This window comes from Lissotriton vulgaris, chromosome 5 (genome assembly GCF_964263255.1).
Source record: "Lissotriton vulgaris chromosome 5, aLisVul1.2, whole genome shotgun sequence".
NCBI classification, from domain to species: Eukaryota; Metazoa; Chordata; class Amphibia; order Caudata; family Salamandridae; genus Lissotriton; species Lissotriton vulgaris.
Window position 1 is genome coordinate 616,382,597 of NC_141693.1, and position 22,176 is coordinate 616,404,772.

At 44.6% G+C, this 22,176-nt stretch overlaps 1 protein-coding gene across 6 annotated transcripts in view; it reads right to left on the minus strand.

Annotated features, from left to right (window-relative positions):
* ARHGEF10L (Rho guanine nucleotide exchange factor 10 like) overlaps nt 1-22,176 on the minus strand; it is a 763,679-nt gene that overhangs the window by 188,891 nt on the left and 552,612 nt on the right. For all 6 annotated transcript variants that reach the window (XM_086922050.1, XM_086922049.1, XM_086922052.1 and 3 more), the window contains 6 exons: nt 19,558-19,664; nt 16,750-16,827; nt 14,039-14,218; nt 12,499-12,615; nt 11,806-11,898; nt 96-269 (listed from right to left, as the gene is read on the minus strand). In XM_086922050.1, coding sequence (XP_086778176.1) covers nt 96-269; nt 11,806-11,898; nt 12,499-12,615; nt 14,039-14,218; nt 16,750-16,827; nt 19,558-19,664 — 749 coding nt within the window. The remainder of the gene's footprint in view (nt 1-95; nt 270-11,805; nt 11,899-12,498; nt 12,616-14,038; nt 14,219-16,749; nt 16,828-19,557; nt 19,665-22,176) is intronic.

The window sequence follows — 22,176 nt, forward strand, 5'->3', positions numbered from 1 at the left end:
AGACGCACCGTCGATAGTAGCAAAAGTATCAGCTTGTTTGATAATCACACATATTTGATAATTGTTTGAGAAGACCCCTGATCTCAGACACTCACCTTGTGGAGGCTGCTGCGGTCGCTCACGCTCCTAGTCAGCTGTTGGATCTCAGCCACTTGGTCAGACACCCTCTTCTGCTCATTCAGCTTCTCAGCCAGAGTCTCCAGCTCCGTCAGGGCCAGCTGCAGGGACAGGCGGTCCAAGTGTCCTTTGGGGGTGTTCTTTAGCATGTCCTAAGGACCATCAAAAGAAGAATGAGCATCAGGTAAAAGAGAAGACGGGTGTGAGGAAGGGAACTGCTGGAGATATGGAGAGAAACAGTGCAGGGCAGAGTGTGGAGCATGAGAGAGGGCAGGGCTGTGCACGAGAAGTGATGCAGAGAACTGCAAAGGGCGATCGTGAACGTTTGTGGCTAAGATATGATCCCGCTCAATTTTACACGGATCTCCAGAAGGTGTGCCGGAAGCTGGATCCTTGGATAGAAATTTGGGGAGAAGGACATTTTAAAACCCAATTTCCACGCCTTATAATTTGTACGTTATATAGTTTTATCTGTTAACCTGCCAGTGCAAATTTTGTGGCCGTTTCAATGGAAAATGTGATCTCTGCAAATGTGCCTCGACACCATGCTTTAGTAATATATTTGCAATACTGTGCTCCAAAATGCACCACTGGCTACATCCCACACTCTTACCGCTCTCCAGCTGAATGGGCGTGACGCATTTGCGGCCCTTTTTCTTTGTGAGGTGCAGAGATTTGTCACAATCTTCTGTGATACAACACTGATGGCAGCACCCTCACTTTGAAAATTGTTTCAGCATCACTGATGGGTCTAGTTGAAGGGGACCGCTTTTATCAGATGTTTGCACAAGAATGCATATTTTATCCGCTTTCTATAGTTGTGCCCAAGGATCGCAAAATAACTAAGGGAGATATAGGATGCACAGGTCAGAATGACACAATACGGATTAATCCCCACCACCACCACCACATTCACCCCCTTGTGATACTATTGGGATATGTCAACGAGGTACCACCATCGGTGAGAAGGTACACTGCTACGGTGCTCCTCCAGGCCAGGAATGGGAGCGCGGATCTCTCAGGGCACAGGCCTGGTCCCAAAGCTCCAGATTGGGTAAAGAGCTGATCTTTTGCAGGGTCACATCAGAGATCTACGGGACACTCCTACTGGCAGAGCACAGAGCGAGATGTGCGTGGGACCCCCTCGAGGCAGTATCTGCGGCCCCACTTCTAGGACCCTGGGTCTACAACCCTAGTCATGCAACATGAACAGTGTAGGGAGGGGATGCTGCTCTCAGTCTTTGGCATGTTTACATTTCTCTTCTATGCAGGTGTCAGTTACCATAACAAGTGCTTCGCAATAAGGCATGAGCATGTTGTTTTAAATGTTTAAGAGTAATTTCACTAAGATGTAATTATATTTCATGAGCATAAAGGTATGTATGCTTGTAAAAATAATAATAAAGCTTATGAAAAGACGTGGAACAGGAAAGTGTGGGGTGCAGAAGACAGGGTTTATTTAGTAGCCATAATACACTGCTGAAGAGGCGTGAGTTTGAGCACTAGTGGATCGCGGGCAAGAAAGAGTGATGATGTGCAAGAGAGTGGTGTGCAGGTCAGAGTTGAGGTGGTTCAAGAGAAGAGGAGATGTGGTGCAGGAAGGGTGAGATGAGAGTGGTAAGGTAGCTTTGGAGAGTGGGAGGTGTGGTGTGGGAATGGGTGGGATGCAAGAGAGAGAGGTAATCTAAGAGAGATGAGAAGCAAGACGGGGTGTGAAATATTAGCACAGGTACGAGAGAACAAAAAGGGGTTACTCCACCTGAAAAAGATCATACCATGTGTCCTGATAAGATCAGGTCACAGAGATATCCTGGGGACCCCAGTCACAGTAACAGGGGACCTTTGTTGTGTGAACCTTGTGATAGGATTGTATTGATAGATGTCACTTACTTACGTAAGTCTGCTATTCTGGCTTTATTCAAAGGCATCACTAACACACAAAAAATCATGTATTTGTGGCAGAATGTGGTGATCAATAAATGGATAAAACTGTGCCGTGTACTATAATATTTCTGTTTTATAAAAGTGGATTCCTTATATGTTTTTGAAACATGTTGATTTTTCAACCTAAGTTAGACTAAGAAAAAAAAGTAGGTTTAAGGCTCCCACTTTTGAGGGTCTTGTTTTTAAGGAAGGTTTTTTTGTGAAGATTTGGAAGATGGTAGGTAGACTTAGAAGCGAAAAACTGGTCTTTCCAAGGTAAGATCGTAGTTAGAATAAAGAGGAAAGATACTGAGATAGAAGTTTACAAATAAGAGAAATAAATAGGTTTCACAGGAAAAAGGAGACAACTTCGCAACCCAGATTTTCTCAAGTCTGCCAGATGCCCAAGGACATCCGTTCCATGACAACAGAGTATTTTGGTTCTAACCAATCTGACGCATAGTATGGATGTAGGGCGACTGACACAGTATCCCACTATTACATTTAACACCATTAAAGAAAGAACATGACTAGTGTTGGACTGACCTTTTGGGCAGTCTGGCACTGCTAGTTTGCCACTTAAAAGATCTATTGTGAGGGTCTTTTTTGGGGGGCGTGAGCTGTGATGGAACCAAAAAAAGACAGCCTACTCACTTGACCTTCTATGCTGGCCCATCTTGCAGTGACAAATTGACAGACAGCCCAAGGGGCCATCCCAACACTGATCACAACACATCTCCTCCCTTTAACTTAAGACACCAACAATAAGCACAAATACAACATTCTCACCTAGTGCACCCATAACATGCACCCTCTGATTGTTCACAGTCGCCTTACCCCTCTCCCACAGTTGAGATAAGTCTTGATTCTCACACATCTCACATGAGCCCTGAGATTGTTTACGTTTACTTCCCCAGGCTGAGATGCTTTTCAATGCACAGATACCTCGCAAGTGTCATATTTGTTTATGGGGCAGTAGCCCCATTTGAGTGTCGACCTCAATTTATGTACTTCTAGTGAGTACACATTTGTTCTCAGGGCTGTCCCCTGGTCGAGGTTTTCCTCAACACATACAGCTTTAACTCTGTGCTCTATACACAAAAAATCTACACCCCATGGCGTGCATCACTGTAATAAAACAAGAGTCAATAAACCCTGCATTAGATGTTAACATAACATATGTCATTAAAAATATTAAAACAAAGAAATGCACATTTAGCTCTGTAACTGTACATTTCACAGCAGCGCGAAATATGGGCATATGTCATTTTGCACAATTGACAACTCCAATGTGAAAATGACACTAGAGATTTATTAATATAAGGTGAGTTTAAATGGCAAACACATGAACATGAAGGCAGTCAGATTCTGCTTTTTTATCCTCCAGATAATAGGATGTCAACATATTAAAAAAAAAGAAGTCAAGAGAATTAAAAAAAAAAAGAAGCATAAGAAATTAAGTTAATTTCCAGCTAAATGTCACCGTCCCTTTTGTTGATAGCAGGAGGATACTCGTAAATAGCCCATATTTCCTCATATCCTTGATCATTGGTCTTATCAACATGAGGTATGAGCACATACACACACTCCAAAATTGACAGAACTGCACATTGAGAATAAATTAATAGTACTTAAGTTGGGCACTTGTAATACACCCGAGGGCTCTCAAATCTGAAGCTTTGACTTACTATCCGCCTTTCCTAGCTCAAGTCAGATAGCAGCTAACATTTAATGGCACAATTAACAAGGTAACAGAAGGCTCCCAAAAGCTTCCCCTCTAGATATGAAGTTTTCAAATGTCACCACTCCCCCTTCATTGGCCTCTCCTACAAGCTGCTACGGTGGATCTGGGGACAAGGTCAGATCAGTCCCAAAGGTCTCAGCAGTCACCAAACAAATTTCGACATTCGTACCGGTCGCTAAACTGCATCCAGACTGCTTGGCCTTTACACAACTTCAACATGCACTGGATAATTTCAAGTATTTCATTTCCAGAGGTCCTAATTGGTGTTTGGGCTTGAATATTGCCTCGTTCATGACCAGTACAAAAACTAACTTGGAAGAATGGGAAACCCTACCCTTGTCAATAATGGGCAGTGGACACTTCTGACGTACTGTTCCTTAAATGAGCGCAATCACCCTATGATGGAAGACTGGGAGTTGCAGACACCATCTTTACTATTAGACATCCACATTATTACCATCAGTGATTGGATTTTTGGAGCAAGAGAGGACCCAGCCTTTCAAGAGCAGACTAATGTTCTCTAATACTTTGATCTGGAGGCCTTTCTATACGGCACCCCTATCCCACATAGATTGCCTGCTCTGATTTAAACACCACTCACCTGTTGGCAACATGCCCTTAACAAGTTGAATGGATCAAGAGTCTGACCGGTGAGACGGCAGTGTGGCACAGGTCTTGGCTGCCACAGGTGACCGGTATCCAGGTATTCAAACCATGGGACCTGGTAGGGATCTCAAATCTGTGAGACAGTTGTGCCAACAACCATATGAAGACATTCAAGCAGGTTACAGCTGAATACTCCCTGCCCCAATCCCCAGTCTATAGATATCTGCTACTCCGTCATGCCCCTCAAGTATACAGAAGGGAAGCTTGACTCAGACCCAGAATGTAACCATCTGGAACCGAAGATAGCCATGAAAAAACTTGAAGGCAAGGGTATGTAGACAGCTGACAGTCAACATCTCAACCCCCTCAGAGCAAAGTGGGAATGGGATATGGGTGACGTTGACAATGAGGAGTGATTGTTGCAAAAGTTGGCTTCCTGATACATGGCGATCGCCTCCAGTCTCAGGTTAATAACATTTAAATATTTACATAGAAATTGTATGACCTGGAGAAGCTCTTGCAAATGGGAAAACAACACAATCCAGGCTGCCCACAATGCTGTTCTGCCATTGTACATTTTTCCATATCATACAAGAATGCCAGTGCCACTCTACTGACGCAGAGTGCACAACACACTGGGTATAACAACAGGCCAACTAATAGTGCTAGAACCAAAAGCTGGAATCCAAGTAGTAAAGGGGAAGTGAGAGGGCCCAGCACTCAGGGTAAAGGGAGATTCATGGTGGCAAATAGAGGGAATAAGTTAAACTCTGAGCACCAAAATGTAATAACTAGCTTCCATGTACAGATCAAAAACATTATACTATGCCTCATCGCAAGCAACCATCTAGACTTAGTAGTCAATCTTATAAGATGTAAGCCTCAAAATGGAGATGAGTGACACTGTCTGTGTATATTGATATAAACGTGGCTACATCAAGCAAGGTGACACAGACTATCAGCAGATTATCACCATCAATGCATGCCCCTTACACCAGTGTGATGAGGGGAGCGTGATGAGAGCTGCCTGTAGCAATGTAACCTGGATTACCTATGAAGTGATGCATGCTCTTCTCGTTGGCGCACTGTGATTTCGTCTGTCAATAGTGATGTAAGGCAAATGCTACTTACCAGTATGCATCTGTTCTTGGCATGTAGAGCTGCAGAGTTGTACACTTAGCATTAGATCGCCACCTGGTGTTGGGCTCGGATGATTGCATGTTGTTGTCGTCTTGGAAGATGTCTTTGTAGTCACGAGATAGGTGACTCCTCCTTTGGAGGATAGTGCGCATGGGCATCGGCTCCATCCTTAGATTGTTTTTCGCCATGATGGGAAATGATGGAGTTAGTCAAAAGAAGAAAGTATGTTCATGTGTGTATATCTAATTAAGATAAAACTGGAACAGACACAGGAACCAGGGACGCGGGAGGGCGTGTACAACTCTGCAGCTCTACATGCCAAGAAACGATGCATACTGGTAAGTAGCATTTTCCATTCAAGGCATATGAGCTGCAGATTGTACACCTAGCATCGATTGTGCAGCAGTGTCTCCCCTAGCGGTGGTCACCTGTGTCTGTTGCAGTAGTTTGAAAGAGAGCTTTAAGGACAGCTTGGCCTACTGCAGCTTGCTGCTTGGCTTGCACATCAACACAATAGTGTTTAGTGAAGGTGTGTGTTGTAGACCATGTTGCTGCCTTGCATGAATCTTCTAGAGGAATGCTTCCTAAGAAAGCCATAGAGGCTCCTAGTTTGCGTGTGGAGTGCGCTCTAGGAGGAACTGTTAATGTGCGTTTTGTTTTGTGATAGCATATTTGTATACATTTAACAATCCACCTTGCAATGCCTGATTTTGAAATGGGATTGCCTTTATGTGGTGGCGAGAATGCTACAAATAGTTGCTTTGTTTTGCGAAAGGACTTGTGTGTAGAGCTCTTTCTGCTACCGAGTCTGGGTTTTGAAAAAACACTGGTAATTCAACTGATTGGTTTAGATGAAAAGGAGTAATTACTTTAGGAAGGAATTTAGGATTAGTTCTTAGAACCACTTTGTTTACTGTGTAATTGTAAGAAAGGTTCTTGTATAGTGAAAGCTTGAATTTCACTAACTCTTCTAAGAGACATAATAGCAACAAGGAAAGCTGTTTTCCATGTGAGAAATTGTAGTTCACATTTGTGTAAAGGTTCAAAAGGGCGTCCCAGGAGAGATGGCACATTAATACTTGGTGAATGGGAGATTAATAATTTGCATCCACATTCAAGGAGGAAATGTTTAGGTTTCACACTGGAGAGGGTGGTAACCTAGGAGGAATAATTATTTGTAATCCTTCTTTTTATCCTTCCATAAAAGCTTTTATTGCTAGTACTCTAAACAACAACATATGTTGTCTGTTTTGCAGATATGCGGCAATGGCTGCAAGATGTAAACGTACAGATGAATAAGCTAGATTACATCTTTGTAAATGTAGAAGGTAACATATAATATTTTGGAAGGAAGTATCTATGGGATCGATTTGATTATTATTGCAGTAAATGGCAAATCTTTTCTATTTAGCAGCATAGCAAGCTCTAGTAGTAGGTCTTCCGACTTCTCTAATGATATTCATACAGTCTGGTGGCAGGTTAAGGTAACCAAACTCTAAGACTTCAGGAGCCAGATCGCCAGATTCAGTTGATTTAGATCTGGATGCCTGATGTCTCCATGGTTCTGTGTTAACATCGATGGTGTGAGAAACAGTCTTTGGTGTGGAACTAGAGAGAGTTCTAGCAGTGTGGGGAACCACGGTTGGCGTGCTCATGTGGGAGCCACCAGAATCAGTTTGAGAGACTGTTGTCTGAGCTTGCGTACTACTAGTGGTATTAGTGGCGTTGGCGGAAAAGCGTACGCAAATCTGCCTGACCAGTTCATCCATATTGTATTGCCCTTGGACAACGTTGTGAAAACCTGGCGGCGAAGGTTGGGAATTTTGCGTTTTCGTGTGTGGCACACAGGTCTATGTCTGGATGACCCAACTTGTGAAAGAATGGTTGAAGAACTTACAGATGTGGTTTCCATTCGTAAATCTGTTGTGTCTGTTGACTTAACAGATCGGCTATCTGATTGTGAACTCCTGGAAGGTGTTCTGCAAGCAGATATATCTTTTGTGGAATGGCCTATCTCCAAATGTTTTGTGCTAGTTGGGACAGTTGCAGGGAATGTGTGCCTCCTTGTTTTTGTATGTAGTACATGGCTGTCGTGTTGTCCGTCCGGATTAAGACAGCTTTGTTCTGTATGTGTACTTGGAAGGACTTTAATGGCAGGAAAATCGCCAGCAATTCCAGGTGATGGATGTGAAGCACCTTTGTTGAGCAGTCCATCTTCCCTGAGTTGTGTGGTGGAGCAGATGTGCTCTCCATCCTGTCAGGGATGCTTCTGTTGTCAGTACTATTTGTGGAACAGGCTCGAGGACAAGCCTTCTGGACAAGTTTTTGGTGTTCCACCACTGCAGAGAGCGATGTGTGCGGCTGTCTACCAATACCAGGTCTGTCAGTTGTCCTTGTGCCCGATTCCACTGAGGTGCTAGACATTCCTGCAATGGACGCATTTGCAGTCTTGCAGATGGTACAATAAAAATGCAAGATGCCATTATGCCTATTAGTTGCATGAACACTCTAGCTGGGAGAGAGTGTTGGTTTTGAAACCTTTTGACTAAGGCTTAAATGCTCTGTATCCTGGCTGGACTGGGATAAGCTAGAGCTGTATTGGTGTTTATTATAGCCCCTAGGTATCGGTGTACATGAGAGGGCTGTAGGTGTGACTTGTTGTGGTTTACTGTAAACGCCAAGTTGTGCAGTGTCTGAATTGTGTGGGATGTGTGTTGAACACACTGGTTGAACGACTTGGCCTTTATGAGCCAATCGTTTAAGTAAGGGAAGACATGAATATGTTGTCTTCTGAGATGTACTGCTACTACTTCTAAGCACTTTGTGAACACTCTTGGTGCTGTTGTTACCCCGAATGGAAGGACTTTGAATTGATAATGTTGTCCTTCTAGCACAAACCTGAGATACTTCCTGTGAGAAGGATGTATGGGAATGTGAAAGTAGGCGTCTTTGAGGTCTAGTGTAGTGAGGAAATCGCCTTGTTGCAATAATGGGATCACTTGTAAAGTGATCATGTGAAAATGATCTGAGTGTATGTACAGATTGAGAGGCCTCAGATCTAGAATTGGTCTTAGTGTCCCTCCTTTTGGGGTATTAGGAAGTAGAGTGAATAGACCCCTGTTCCTTGATGTTGCAACGGAACTAGATTTATTGCATCTTTTTGTAGCAATGAGAGAACCTCTTGTTGGAGCAGCGTTAGATGTTCTGTGGACATTGGACGCTGTCTGGGTGGCATATTTGGAGGGGTAGCTGTAAGCTCTAGGCAGTAACCATACTGGATAATCTCCCTTACCCACTTGTCTGTTGTGATGGAATTCCAGACCGGTAGGAACTATGTTAATCTCCCCCCTACAGAAGTGGTATGCTGTTGGGAGAGCTGAAGGAAGTCACTGTTTAGTGGTGGAAGAGGATCGATTGTTATTGTTACCTCGACCTCTTCCCTTATTGTTATTACCTTTGTAGCCCCCTATAAAGTATTATTTATTAGAGGATGCTTGTGTATTCGTTTTAAAGGAAGCTGAATTGTCTGCTCCAGTTTGTTTGGAGCCTCCTCTGTAAAAGGAGCGACAAAAGGAGCCTCTTGCTTGGGTGGACTGCAAAGCTCCCATAGATCTGGCTGTATCAGTGTCATTTTTAATTTTTTCCAGAGCTGTGTCTACTTCTGGACCAAACAACTGGTGTTGGTTGAATGGTTGATTTAAGATTGTAGTCTGTACCTCTTGCTTAAATCCTGAAATGCGTAGCCACACGTGACGTCTAAGAAGGACACTGGGGTTTATTGCCCTGGATGCAGTGTCTGCTACATCTAGTGCGCATTTAATGGAGGCGTTAGATATAAGCTTACCCTCCTGTATGAGGTAATCTGCTTGTGCCTTATATTGATCAGGTAGATGTTGTAGTAGCTTCTCTAGCTGATCATAGTGAGCCCTATCATATATTGCGAGGAGGGCCTATGTGTTAGCAATGCGCCATGCATTACTAGCTTGGGCAGCTATTCTTTTCCCTGAAGCATCTATGATTTTGAATTCTTTATCAGGAGGTGGTGTTTCTCCTGATGTTTGTGAATTTGCTCTTTTCCTAGCGTTTGAAACTACTAGGGAGTCCAAGGTTAGCTGTCCCTTAATGTAAGCAGGATCCCCAGGAGCTGATGTGTACTTTTTTCTATCCTTGGGTTTATGATTCTAGCCTGTACAGGATCTTTAAACACTTTTGTGGCATGTTTAATAACTCCTTTAATCATTGGCAGCATTTGCACAGATTATTTTGAATGTTCAAAGTGTCTAGTAAAAAATCCTCTTCTACCTCATCTGAATGCATGGTGACATTGTGATAGATGGCAGCCCTATTAACCAAGTGTCCAAACCCAATATTGTCTTCTGGAGGAGAAGGTTTAGATGGATATATATGTGGATCAGGAATATCTGGTATATCCTGTGGGTTTGGATACTCCCAGTCTGGTGAACCTGTTTAGTAGGGAAAAGGGTAATCAGGATCTTTCCCTCCCCCCATGCTATACTAATCCTCATCAGCATCCTGAGTAGGTGTATGTTGTGGAGAATGAAGAGGAGAATTTTGAGGTGAAATGTTTAGAGGGACAGCAGGAGATGGAGATACAGAAGAAGAAGGGTGCATAGGAGACGTGGCAGAGTCCTTCTTCTTGACAGGCACTGGAGGTGTAGGTGCTGTATCGGACTTCCTATTCCTTTGTGGTGTGGTGGAAACATGTCCTGTTTCTGGGTCTATGTGTATCCTCTTTTGCAAAGGATCAGGTCTAAAAAAAGCTCTTCTTCTTCAGAACTTGCTTTCGGCGTGGATTTTTCGGCTCCGGGTGTGATTTCTGCTTGTCTTTAGCCTTAGGAGTTGTTGTATAGTCCTTTGGCGTAGGTTTCGTCACGGAAGGTATGGTTTTCGGCGTCGAGGCCTGGTTTGAGGACTTGGAGGCATCAATAGCAGGCTTTGTAGGTTTCGGCACTAAAAATTTTGGACTGGAAGCTGTTTTGGTCGGCTTGGGAGCGTCGGAAACAGGCTTCATCGGTTTCGGTGCTGTATTGTCTTTAGGAGTCGACGGTTTCTGGGTGTTTTTCGGAACCAGGACTTCTTTCGGTTTCGGTGCTGAGGGAGCTGGTCGTATCGGCATGTGCGGTTTGCTCGGTATGGAGCTGCCAGAAGGCTTTAATATTTTCTTCGGAGCCGAGCTCGATGGCAGGGCTTTCGAAGCAATGTCTCGGTCTCGACTGGGCCCCGAAGGCAGAGTTTTGACCTTAGCCTTTGGTTTAGGTGTTGGGGCTGGGGTAGGGGCAGTCATACTCACACGTTGACCTGATTGTAAGGAGTCATCGGAGTCGTCTACCTCAGATACGATCTGGAGATTGGAATCTTCCTCGGGGACACATGGACCTTCGAAGATATCCACCGGTTCCGGGGCTGATCTCTGCATGTTGCGTCGACGGGCCCTCCGATCTCGAATGGTCTTCTTGGATCCAAAGGACGCACAAGCTGTGAAGCTCAACTCATCATGTTCCGGTGATAAACACAGGTTACACACCTAGTGATGGTCGCTGTGTGGAAATTTTGCTCCACACCTGGGGCATCTTTTGAATGGTGTCCTTTCCATGAGGTGTAGGCCTCACCATATGGGTAGGCCCGACGGCCCGCGTCGACGACTGGAATCAAAGTGAAGAGGTCGAGTCTATGTATATTGAAGTTAAAATTTGTTTTTAGAAAGTTTTGCGCGTCGAAGTCTTTGAAAAGTAGATTTTCGAATCGGAGCAGAAAAGTTGCATCCGAACCCAGTGGCAGAAAAAGACAATCTAAAGATGGAGCCGATGCCCATGCACACTATTGTCCAAAGAAGGAGTCACCTATCTCGTGACTACAAAGACTTCTTCCAAGACGACAACAATATGCAATCATCCGAGCCCAACACCAGGTGGCGATCTAATGCTAAGTATACAATCTGCAGCTCATATGCCTCGAACACTGTTACCTATTGCAGTGTGCCACTGGCAACCTATCATGAGGTGCAATGTGCTCCATACGCAGTGGGTGCACTGCCTATAGTGCAGTCACCTGGGTATGATGCAAGCGACCTATCATAAAAGGATGCATTTGTCTCACAGTAGTGTGATTCAAGATGGCTGGAATCAAATAACAAGGGTTGTCGAGAGCAATGTGATGCAGGCCACGTATCTTGATGTTTCTTACGGCAGGGTGATGTGGATTTTCTATTGGGTTATGATTGGAGATGTGAGTAGCTTTGATCCTAGGATTCCTACCTGCAGCAGAAGGATGAATTGTGGAAACCGCTGGATGGGCTTCACCATTAATCCATAGAGGGTGACCCGGTCAGGGCTGGCAGCCTGCTTGCGCTGTGAGAAACAAATACAAAACAGTCAGTTCTAAAACAGAAGAAGGAATATAATTTCTAATTGCATTATGAACTAAAAGCCATTTACAATCTTGATTTGGTTGTAAAACAAAATATTTAAATTTTGAGATGGAATATCCTTTAGCTTAGAGGGTAATGGAGAATGAAAGCCAAGCACAATCAGCACCTTTCTTCGAAGTCTGTCATCACAATGCAGAATAAATTATGCCAAAGAATAACAGTTTCTTCTCCTATCATTGTGGAAAAGGAAGGAAATTAAACCTCAAAGTATTAGAAGTTCCTTCTGGAACATGGTTTGGTACATCTTCTATACAACGTGATTAGAATTTTTACACCACAAATGGTGGCCTTAAGCAGAGGGAGAAGAGCCATAGAGCAAAACAAAGGGCTACAGATGGGACAGTCATTCACAGGTCCAATGAGCCTGGCTTGTGACCATGCATGTCCTTTAAGCCTTTCTGAGGCACCTGCTTGTTGATGAAATCTACTCATCAATTGTTAGTGCTTTTCACACACTTCCATGTAGCATGAAAAGGGATACCAAATCAGAGATGTGTGCCTGTAGGGCCATCTAACCCACCTTGAGAAACTCCAGGAAAGCAGGCTTGGTGAGGCATGCCTTCTTGATGATCAGCATGGCGTTGGTGAAGTTATTGACATACTCGCTGTACACATCCAGGACCATCGATTTGGAGAACTAGAGGTAGCAGATAAATTATCATTTATTTAAACGATAAGCAGAAACATTCAAAGCCACGTAAATGTGCAGGTAAGGAGAAAGGCACCGTAATACAGACCTTACAGACCTAGTGCTGCAGAGCTCACTGGATCTGCACAGGTTTCACATTTCAATCTCTACGGCTAGTGAGAGGAATTCAAAGTAGCTCATCTATGGTGTTGGTTGGCTTTGTTAATTGCTACATGACTAATGTGCCTTTTATCTGGGGGAATAAATGAATAGCTCACGGTACTGGAACCAAGAAACACAACCTTGAACCTACTGGGCAGCAGAGCCTAGCGATCAGCAGTATACAGAAACACTAGCTCACTTCTTGGAATTGGTAGTTCAGTGCTGGAACAGAATGCACAGTGGTTTTAAACGCTCAGACTTTAAGCCTCAGTTATTAGCAAAGGGATACACAGCCCGCACCTCTCTGGCTGCTTGACTCGGGGTTTGATGCAAGAATTCAGAACTTCTGGCCTAGAGGGATATACTACACGGAAGGTTGATGCAAACATTTGGAGTTAATCTATTCACGGGTTGGTCATTCAAGTACAGACCTACTGAGCAGCATTCACAAGCAATAAATATTTGATACTTATTTTTGGCAGGAGCAGAGCAAATGACCGAATAGTCACAGAGACTGGAATCACTGCTCCTCCTTAGAACAAATCCCTGCAGAAAGAGACCTAGCACAGAATGAGTGTGGAGGCTGAGACCCCAACTACAAGATCTAAAAGAAGAAAGTACACAGGGCATATCCACCCAGAGACATGTTGGCACTAGGACTGCATGAGATGCACAAAAACACAAAAAGCAGCATAAAGTAATAGAACATATGTGTTTAAAGCAGTTTATGGAACCTGGCATGCATGATTCATTATTTGATACCAACAAGGATTCCTTGGCTGATCAAATGGGCACAGAAACTGCATCATCTACTATATTCACCCAGATGCCGCATGGTTTACCGGGTACCCCCTGTTGTTAATAATAATCATCTACTCAGACCAGCAGATAGTTTTACACAGCACAGTCCATGTACATGGATTCAATGATAGACGGAAGGCCCACACAACACAATCTAGCAGCTCTTTCCCAGTCAATAAGGAGGACTGTTGTTTCCCAGAGGATGCCAGCATAACCTGCTATCATGAACGAGATGTTTTGAGATTTCTTCTCCCGGAGTCTACCGTGACTTTTGGTAGCCTAGATCCAATGCACTAAAAAGCGTTCAGACATCTTAAAAACAAGTGTGGTAGGGGCCGTGATAAGGAAAGAAACATGTGACTGACTGTGTTCTGACCCATTACTCGCCAGACTGCTAAATTTCAACATGTCCACAAGCTTGCGTCTACCCCACACATAAAGAATAGCACGTTTCCTGGCCAGCGCTTACTGATGCAACAAAAAGATCCCCAATTTTCTCTGTAGTGTCCCACTCTGCCACACGTGAAGAGAGTGCAATCTGGAACATGGAGTGACACTGCAGAATTTCCTTCACACGGTAGAAGACAAGCTGGCACTTCCGGGCACTTAGAGCTTTTGGCTCCATCTCCCACAGTGGGTTTCGATAGTCCTGCCGGGCAAGGAGAAGGGAGAGAGAACAAACTCAAATGTTTTTGTAGCTTCCATCAGTAGAACAGCTCTCAATGGGATAACTTGATAAACATCACCCCCACACCCTCTGATCACAGGAAAACAGTTGCTCAGACTTACATGAAGCTTTCTATCAACCATTAACACAAATCATCCATCAGCTTCTCCACACAAAACATCACTGCAAAGCCTGCTTGCTAGCGGTCCTCAACGTCAAGTTGGTGACCGCGAGCAAGTAAAATGACATCCGGGCGAGACTTTTTCCTCGTTCGCGATCAGCAACATCAAGTTGCCGATCGCGAGAGTGGAAAATAAACCTCCCTGCGAGATTCTCAATGCGGGGATGTCTGGTTTCTCATTGCGAGTGGTTGCGTATGCTCACGACCGCTCGCGATGAGAAACTACCAGTCCGCGTCGAGAAAGCTGCAGCTCGAGTAAAAATCTCCTTGAGCAGCAGAAACTACAGCTCGCACTGTGCAATATGCAGTTTTCAATGATTGCCCAGTGCGGACAAGCATCCGGCACTGTGCAATCATTGAAAACGGCATCTTGCACAGTACGAACATGCTACTACGCAATTCGCATAGTGCTACGCGTAGCTCACATAGTTTCGCGAAGCGCTACTTCGCAAACTACGCCCAGCCCTAGTAAATAGAGTAAAAAAAATCTGCTTTAATTTAAATGCAAATATAACCCTTGAACCTCAAATAAACAAGATTTCAAGCTCTGGCACGTTAAACTTTTGAGTAACATCTAGTCATGTATTCATGCCTCTCTTCCATGATCCAAACATAGGCTGGACTATCCCAATTCCTGCCACTTTGTTATGCTGAGAAAACTAACCAGAAGATGGAAATTTACTCACAGTGCTAGGCTCGTATTATTCTTAGGAGTACTACCAAAGAACATACGACTCCCATCCTGATCCAGTTCCACTGTCTCCAGGTGGCAGGGAGGATCCAGTTTTAAAGTCTTGTGCACAGCATTATTCATGGCAGTACTCCAGCCCCTTGGCTGAAAATGTTAGCATCTATTCTCCTAATCGCAAGGTACGTTCTTCTGGCAAACTCGTATTAGATGTGCCCATAGTCCGCACAGTCTCTTTGGTGGAAGGCCATTTTGTTATGTAGCTGCGAAAAAATTAAATTTACTAGTAGAACGTGGTACTCAACCTTCCTTGGCTCGCTTTAAAAAGACCTAAAACCCTTTTGATATGAATTTTTATTTGTATTTTTATTGCTTTGTTAACTTACTATAAAAAACATTTAACGGAAAAAACTGCTTTTAAGTTGTCGCAAACTCCTCTCGTATTTCACTCGTGGATTTAAATAGCTCCAAGAAGCTTCGGTTCACGCACTCAAAAATACTCTTACATAACATGACCGAAAAACAAGAGCAGTGGGAAATCTTTTTTCTTTTTGGCTTTCTTTTTACAAAGAGATGATACATTGGCATGTAGGCGAAGACAGGTTTTAACTGGTTGCATAGTTTTACTTCCAACGAAATATCCAGGATTTCTGGTCAATTTTCTATGCATTTGTCACAGGTAAAATATGTCCCCTCATTTCAATGAAGTCTGTCCCAACGTGAAGATCAGCACAGAGGCTGAACAAGAAACGTCACCTTTAGGTCATGCAAACACACTTTACAATACTTAGCTGTAAAACCTAAATGGGTTGGGCAGTGAGTGAATTAAAGTAATATCCCCATCAGCAATAATGCTTTAACAAGATGGGTCACCAACACAGTCTAATTTCAGTGTCTCCCTCGCATGTGCACCACATTGCCTGTCTTCACTTAAGCAACATCACACGACTCTGACACTGGTTTCATTTTCATGCATGGCCATGGGTTGACCTACTCATGCCGAACCCGGGACTGAGCCTCCTGCGCTCTCATCGCATACTCTCGAGGAAACTCAGCCTGGATCTGGGACTTAAGGAGGGAGAATTTCTTGTTGGTTATATCATATCGCCCAACTCTCTAACCAGGCTGATCTGAGTTAAAGGGCCAGGGCAACAGAGCAGAAAATGGGCACACCCAGGCAATGTTCGAGAACAGCACCTAGGTGTCACTCTAGCTAGGACTTTAAAGGTTCTAACAGTACCTCAAAGACCAATAGGCAGGCAAATAAGCACACCTGACATGCCACTCACTTTATGCCTTTGTGCACAATAACAACCAAAGACTGACAGAAACACACACACACACACACAACACTAGCTCATAAACCATCTCTCACCAAAGCAGCTGTCTTTTGGCAGGGGGCTTCCAGATACTTCAGCAGATGTCAGACTCATCTTCCACAGGCACCCAATACTATAACTCATGTCTACCGATAATATACCATTTACACCCACTAAGCTATCCAGCTTCCAACACACACAGTCAGAAACCCACATTAACTGGCCTGCAAACGTAGAAATTCAAACACATCATCCAGCAAGTCAATGCATAGCTTCACTGGCCTTAATCGCTGAAGTTGCAGCAGCAGATATTGCTCCACCTTACCAGTAGAATCCGTTTCAGCGACTCAACATAGCTGGTTTCACTCTGCACGATGGAGGAGAGGATGTGTCGCCGCACCACCTGCAGAGCAGAGAACATGACATCAGTACGAGTATATAGGAGACCTAATATGACCTATATAAGAAGCACTGCTGCTAAAACCCAGAGAACAAATCCCCCAAAGCTTTATCATGCCAGTGTCAACACCACAACCCAACTGATATCAATAAAACAACTTGCAAGGCTAGTACATCTATAGAATGTTTTTGAATTGGGAAGCCAAGCCATCGGCGCACAGTAAATTCTCTACTATGAGATGATGGGACCACGGTTGTGAAGCACATCTCCATGACGCTTGCTACAGTTTATAACAAGGATAGAATATAGGATATAGGATTTTGGAAACATTCGTAAAACCTATGGCTTGTATAAGTCCAGATGACTTCTCACAAAGCCTATGTGATGAAGTATCATTATACTTTGAAAACAAAATAGAGACCATCCATGAAAAAATTTTAGTATCCCAATTAAATAGCGAGACTTTGAATGTTTCCTCCCCCAGCAGAAATACCAACCTTACATTAACCACATTTCCTCCTATTAACACTGATGAGCTCCACACCATAATGATCCAAATAAAATCTGGATCACCGGATGATCTCATCCCTGTTAAAATCTTAACCTCCCTCCCTACCCTGTTAGCTCCCTACATTCAGGATGTAATCAATCAGTCTCTTAAAGAGGGAAAAGTACCAACTGAATGGAAAACTGCAGTGGTGAACCCTATTCGCAAGAATGCGGCTCTCCCGTGGACGGAACTTTCCAACCTCCGTCCAATCTCCCTTCTGCCGTATTACAGCAAGGTGGTCGAGAAACATGTAAATGCACACCTGTCGAATTACATCGAGGCAGCGGGCGGCCTAGACCACTCGCAATCTGGTTTTAGGCCCAACCATAGCACCGAATCAGCCCTCCTGTCAGTGACAGATAACATCAGAATGTCACTGGACAGGGGGAGCTCAGTGATTCTGGTGCTATTGGATTTGTCCGCTGCCTTCGACACGGTGTCGCACAAAATTCTTCTCGACTGTCTGAAGGGAGCGGGAGTAAGGGGGACCGCTCTTGCATGGCTTGAAAGCTTTCTTGAAGGCAGACAACAAGGTGTCAAATTAGGCTCCCATAAATCTGTCTGCAGGAAGCTTACCAAAGGTGTGCCAGAGGGCTCATGTTTGAGCCCCACGTTATTTAACGTATATGTGGCCCCTCTGGCTGAGATTATTAGATCTTATGGGTTCTCACCAATTTCCTACGCTGACGATACCCAGCTGTTGTTTCCCTTTCAAACCATCACACCTGCAGTCATGCAATCTTTTCAAAACGGCATGAGAGCGGTGGCTGGTTGGATGGCCCAGAACTTCCTCCAGTGCAATGTGACCAAAACGGAGGTCATGTTGTTTGGAGGGGCCACCCTGCTATGGTTGCCGGATTGGTGGCCATCTGAGCTAGGACCTGTCCCATCACCCAAACAGACCATCAAAAATTTGGGGGTACGCCTGGACCAAAATCTGATTATGAAAGATCATGTCAGCCAGGTCGCGGGAACGTGTTTCCGCACAATTGGTCTTCTACGGCGTATCTTCCCTTTCCTACCGAACATCCATAGGAAAACGCTGGTTCAGGCCCTAATCCTTGGACGGGTAGACTACTGCAATAGTCTACTTAGTTCCGCCAACCATGAACAACTACGCAGACTGCAGGTGGTACAGAACACCGCGGCAAGACTCATCCTGAATGTTCCTCCCCGTACCCCTTCTCGTCCCCTCCTTTGTCACCTTCACTGGCTCCCAGTGCAACAGAGGGTGAGTTTTAAACTCTGCTGCATTATGCATAAGTGCATATATGGGTCTGGTCCCAAATATCTAAAAGATATTTTTTTCCTCTACTCTCCCGGACGTGCTCTGCGATCTAGCAACACTATGCTGCTACATATACCGAAAGTTACCAGAGCAAGGCAGGGTGGCCGAGCACCCTCCCTAAAAGGCCCCTTGCTGTGGAACTCTCTACCACCGCAGCTGAGACAAATCTCCAATCTTTTTTCCTTTAGGAAGAAACTAAAAACTTTCCTATTCACATCTGGTTAACCTGACCTCTTTTTCTGTCATCCCCTTAATATGATTTATCCCTCTCATTCAGGAGCCACGCGCGGAGATAACCCTTCGGGGCTGATTCAGGCGCGTTATAAGAATATAAATAAATAAATAAAATAAATATCGATAGGATCTCTACTCACGCCACCTGTAGTGGTGACTGCAAATAATTAGGACAAGGGAAAATTGGGGAATGCTGCATCTCAGGATTTTCAGGGTACTGTAGGGTATCCTCAAAGATCTAAAATCTGAAAAACATTACTCCATATTTGTATGTGAGATACAGGTAGATCGATTATGAAAAAATTGTATGATACTAAAGAGGTTGGGAAAGCATAGTACAGTATTGCTCTTCACCTATAGTGCATGATCACTGGACGAGTACAAAGTCTATTGCAAATGGTTCAGCACACAGTTACAGAGGTTGTCACACGTAGAGCTGTATTTATGGGTACAGAAAACACTGGCACAAGGGTACAAAGATCACACCATGCAAGACTTGGTGACCAGGAATCTATTGGCACAAAGATTTGGAGCCTGCTGCTTGTAGCAGTTGATGGGGAGGAGAGCACTGGAATAGGTATTCAATGCTAACCAATTCTGGACAGTTCGTATTGTTTGGATACCAAGTAGTGGGAAAGCCAGGTTTCCACCCGGAACCCACCTGCTGAGGAGTCAGTCCTTCTGGCATAGGCCCCAGCTCTGGGAGGGGATGCTTGAAATCCAGTGCACTGACCTCCATGAAGCCCATCTCTTCTTCCTCAGAGTCCCCTGAAAGAGTAAACAAGATATAACATAAGTGACAAAACACAAGCCAAAGGATGTATAAATATACAAGACAGGCTTTAAGTGCACACACTAGCCATGCAGAATAAACAGTGCCAACTATCACACGTAAAGCCATTGCAACAGGTGGTCCCTGCCACTGAACTCACCTGCAGGAGCTCAGCCAGGAATATTAGGAAATGTGGCTTTTCGAGAACGGAATTTGGAGTAGAACCTGCCTGCGCGAGGGATCATATTACACTCATACAAATGACCCATACCCTACTCCTCCCAGAAATCAATGTTTCTGTTATAGTATCCGGGACGGCAACGACAGTCAAATGCACTGCCTGGGCAAGGGTCTTACGGGATGCCTAAAACAGCAGTCAGATGAACCTCATCCTACAGAAAAAAACCTCCTCCTGCGATAAAGACTAAGGGGTTAAATAAAGGAGGCTCCAGAGAAAATCGAGAGATCTACCTTGTACATAATACATTCATGATGAAATCTATAGAGCTCTCTTGCATTGGATGCTTTCCAAAAGAAATCGAGAGGGTCCTCTTGCATATAATGCAATCCAGAGAAATTCCAGAGAGCTCCTTTGCAAATAACTAAATCCAGAGGAACTCCAGAGAGCTCCATATATATCACATATTTCTACTTTGAAAACCTACCTTGACCTAATCAATAAAGGGAAGCAATAAAGTGAATCACCTGAAAGCGAAATCATTAAAGAAATACCTAAAAGGACAGCAGGAGAGTTGTACATGCCCAAGAGCTGATGGGATGATCTTTGTGGATCCAAGAGCCAGAATAAGGGAGCACAGTACTCATGGCACTGCACTCCAGAGGCGCAGAGCAACGCACTGTCGCAAGAGCTCAGAGCCCATAGCGGCTATAAGAGCCTTGCTTCTCACTGCTATCAATGCTGTTCTATGCTGACAGAGCATCTCACAGCTCTACAGCCCAATGTAAAGACAGCAAACCAGCCGAGACCACAGCTGGTGCTCTTACAAGTTGCCTCTGATGTGGCTTGTGATTTCGGTTGTGTAATGTATGGAGTTTCCAGTGATAATCTATTGCCAAAGACACTTCATGACCGATATCAGGAACCAAAACTGCATGTAGTGAAGACACAGGCAACAGTTCCCAGTATAGTATGGTAGGTCAAAAGGTATCCCTGGGCCCTGCATAGAACAGGACAATGTATTTGAAACTGTGCCTACGCAAAGGAAGCCGCATGGACTTGTGTGAAACCACTGGGCTCTTATCCAGTGTCGTTTGTAATTCCTCATTGCAGTGTTGCAGCAAAGACCCGAAAAACAGTACAGTGTTTACTTTGTCCATGAAGTGATGTAATCAACTGCATCTTTCAGTGGGTCTTCTGTATTAGGAAGGTACAGTGGCACCTGTAATATCTCAAAGGTGTTCCACAAGCCGCTAGAGTGTCTCTTTCTACCGACCTATGGTACAGACTCGCGGTGGTCCAACTGCCGGATTCTGGGTCTCTGAGACGTTCCATCGGTGGACCGCCGGCTGTGCCAGGGATCTGCTGATTCTTGGCATTGGCGCAGCAGAGGGAAAATGCAATTTGCAGAGCAGGACTTCCCCGAGTTCCTCCGCCGCCGGCATTTTCATGGCAGTGAGCCTGCCACAAAAAGCCTGCCGGTGGAGGAACAGAGGGGGCCCTACAGGGCTCCCATGCACCCCACACCATGGGGATGCATTCAGGGGGGCACATGTGCCCCCCCCTGTCTTCTTGCACCCCCAGTTCCAACACGGCATGGACTTCACAGTCCATTCTGTGCTGGAACATTTTTGCTGTTGCTATTAGGGTGCCCTTTTTCAGGGCACCGCAGTGGGAAAGGCAAAAGGACCATCCGCCTGCACGAGTTGAACTAGTAATCAGGCGGGCAGTCTTTGAACCGCCAAAGTCGTAATCTGACCCTATGTCATCACGTCGAAATCAACTACAATGTAATCTGGACCAGCAACTAGGAGTGACAAACTATTTTGTGAAATGCAAAATAGGCTAAATTTGCCAGTTTCATTATTTTGTGTGCGGAGCAAAATGAGACTTCAAAGACCACCGAAATTCGCTCTGCAACTTAACATGAGAAAGGCAGATTTAGTTGTCTGTGCACTTAGCCCCCGATTACGACTTTGGCGCAGTTGCATCGGCTCTACGCCAGTGCGGCTGCACCAAAGCTGCATGAAGACTGCCCACTAATGGCTTTTTAAGTAATTGGCAGGCATTTCCTTTGCCGTTTCCACAGCGGTGCCCATAAAATAGCCACTGCAATAAGAACGTCAAAGGAAGTTCCAGCACCGCATGGACTTAAAGTCAATGCCGTGCTGGAACTTCTGTGCATGCACACAGGGGGGCACATGTTGTGCCCCCCTTGAGTGTAACCACAAGGCGTGAGGTACAAGGGGGCCCTGCAAGGCCCCATTTTTTTCCTCTCCACCACTGTTTTCATAGAGGAAAGACCTCCATGAAATCAGTTGCAGAGATGA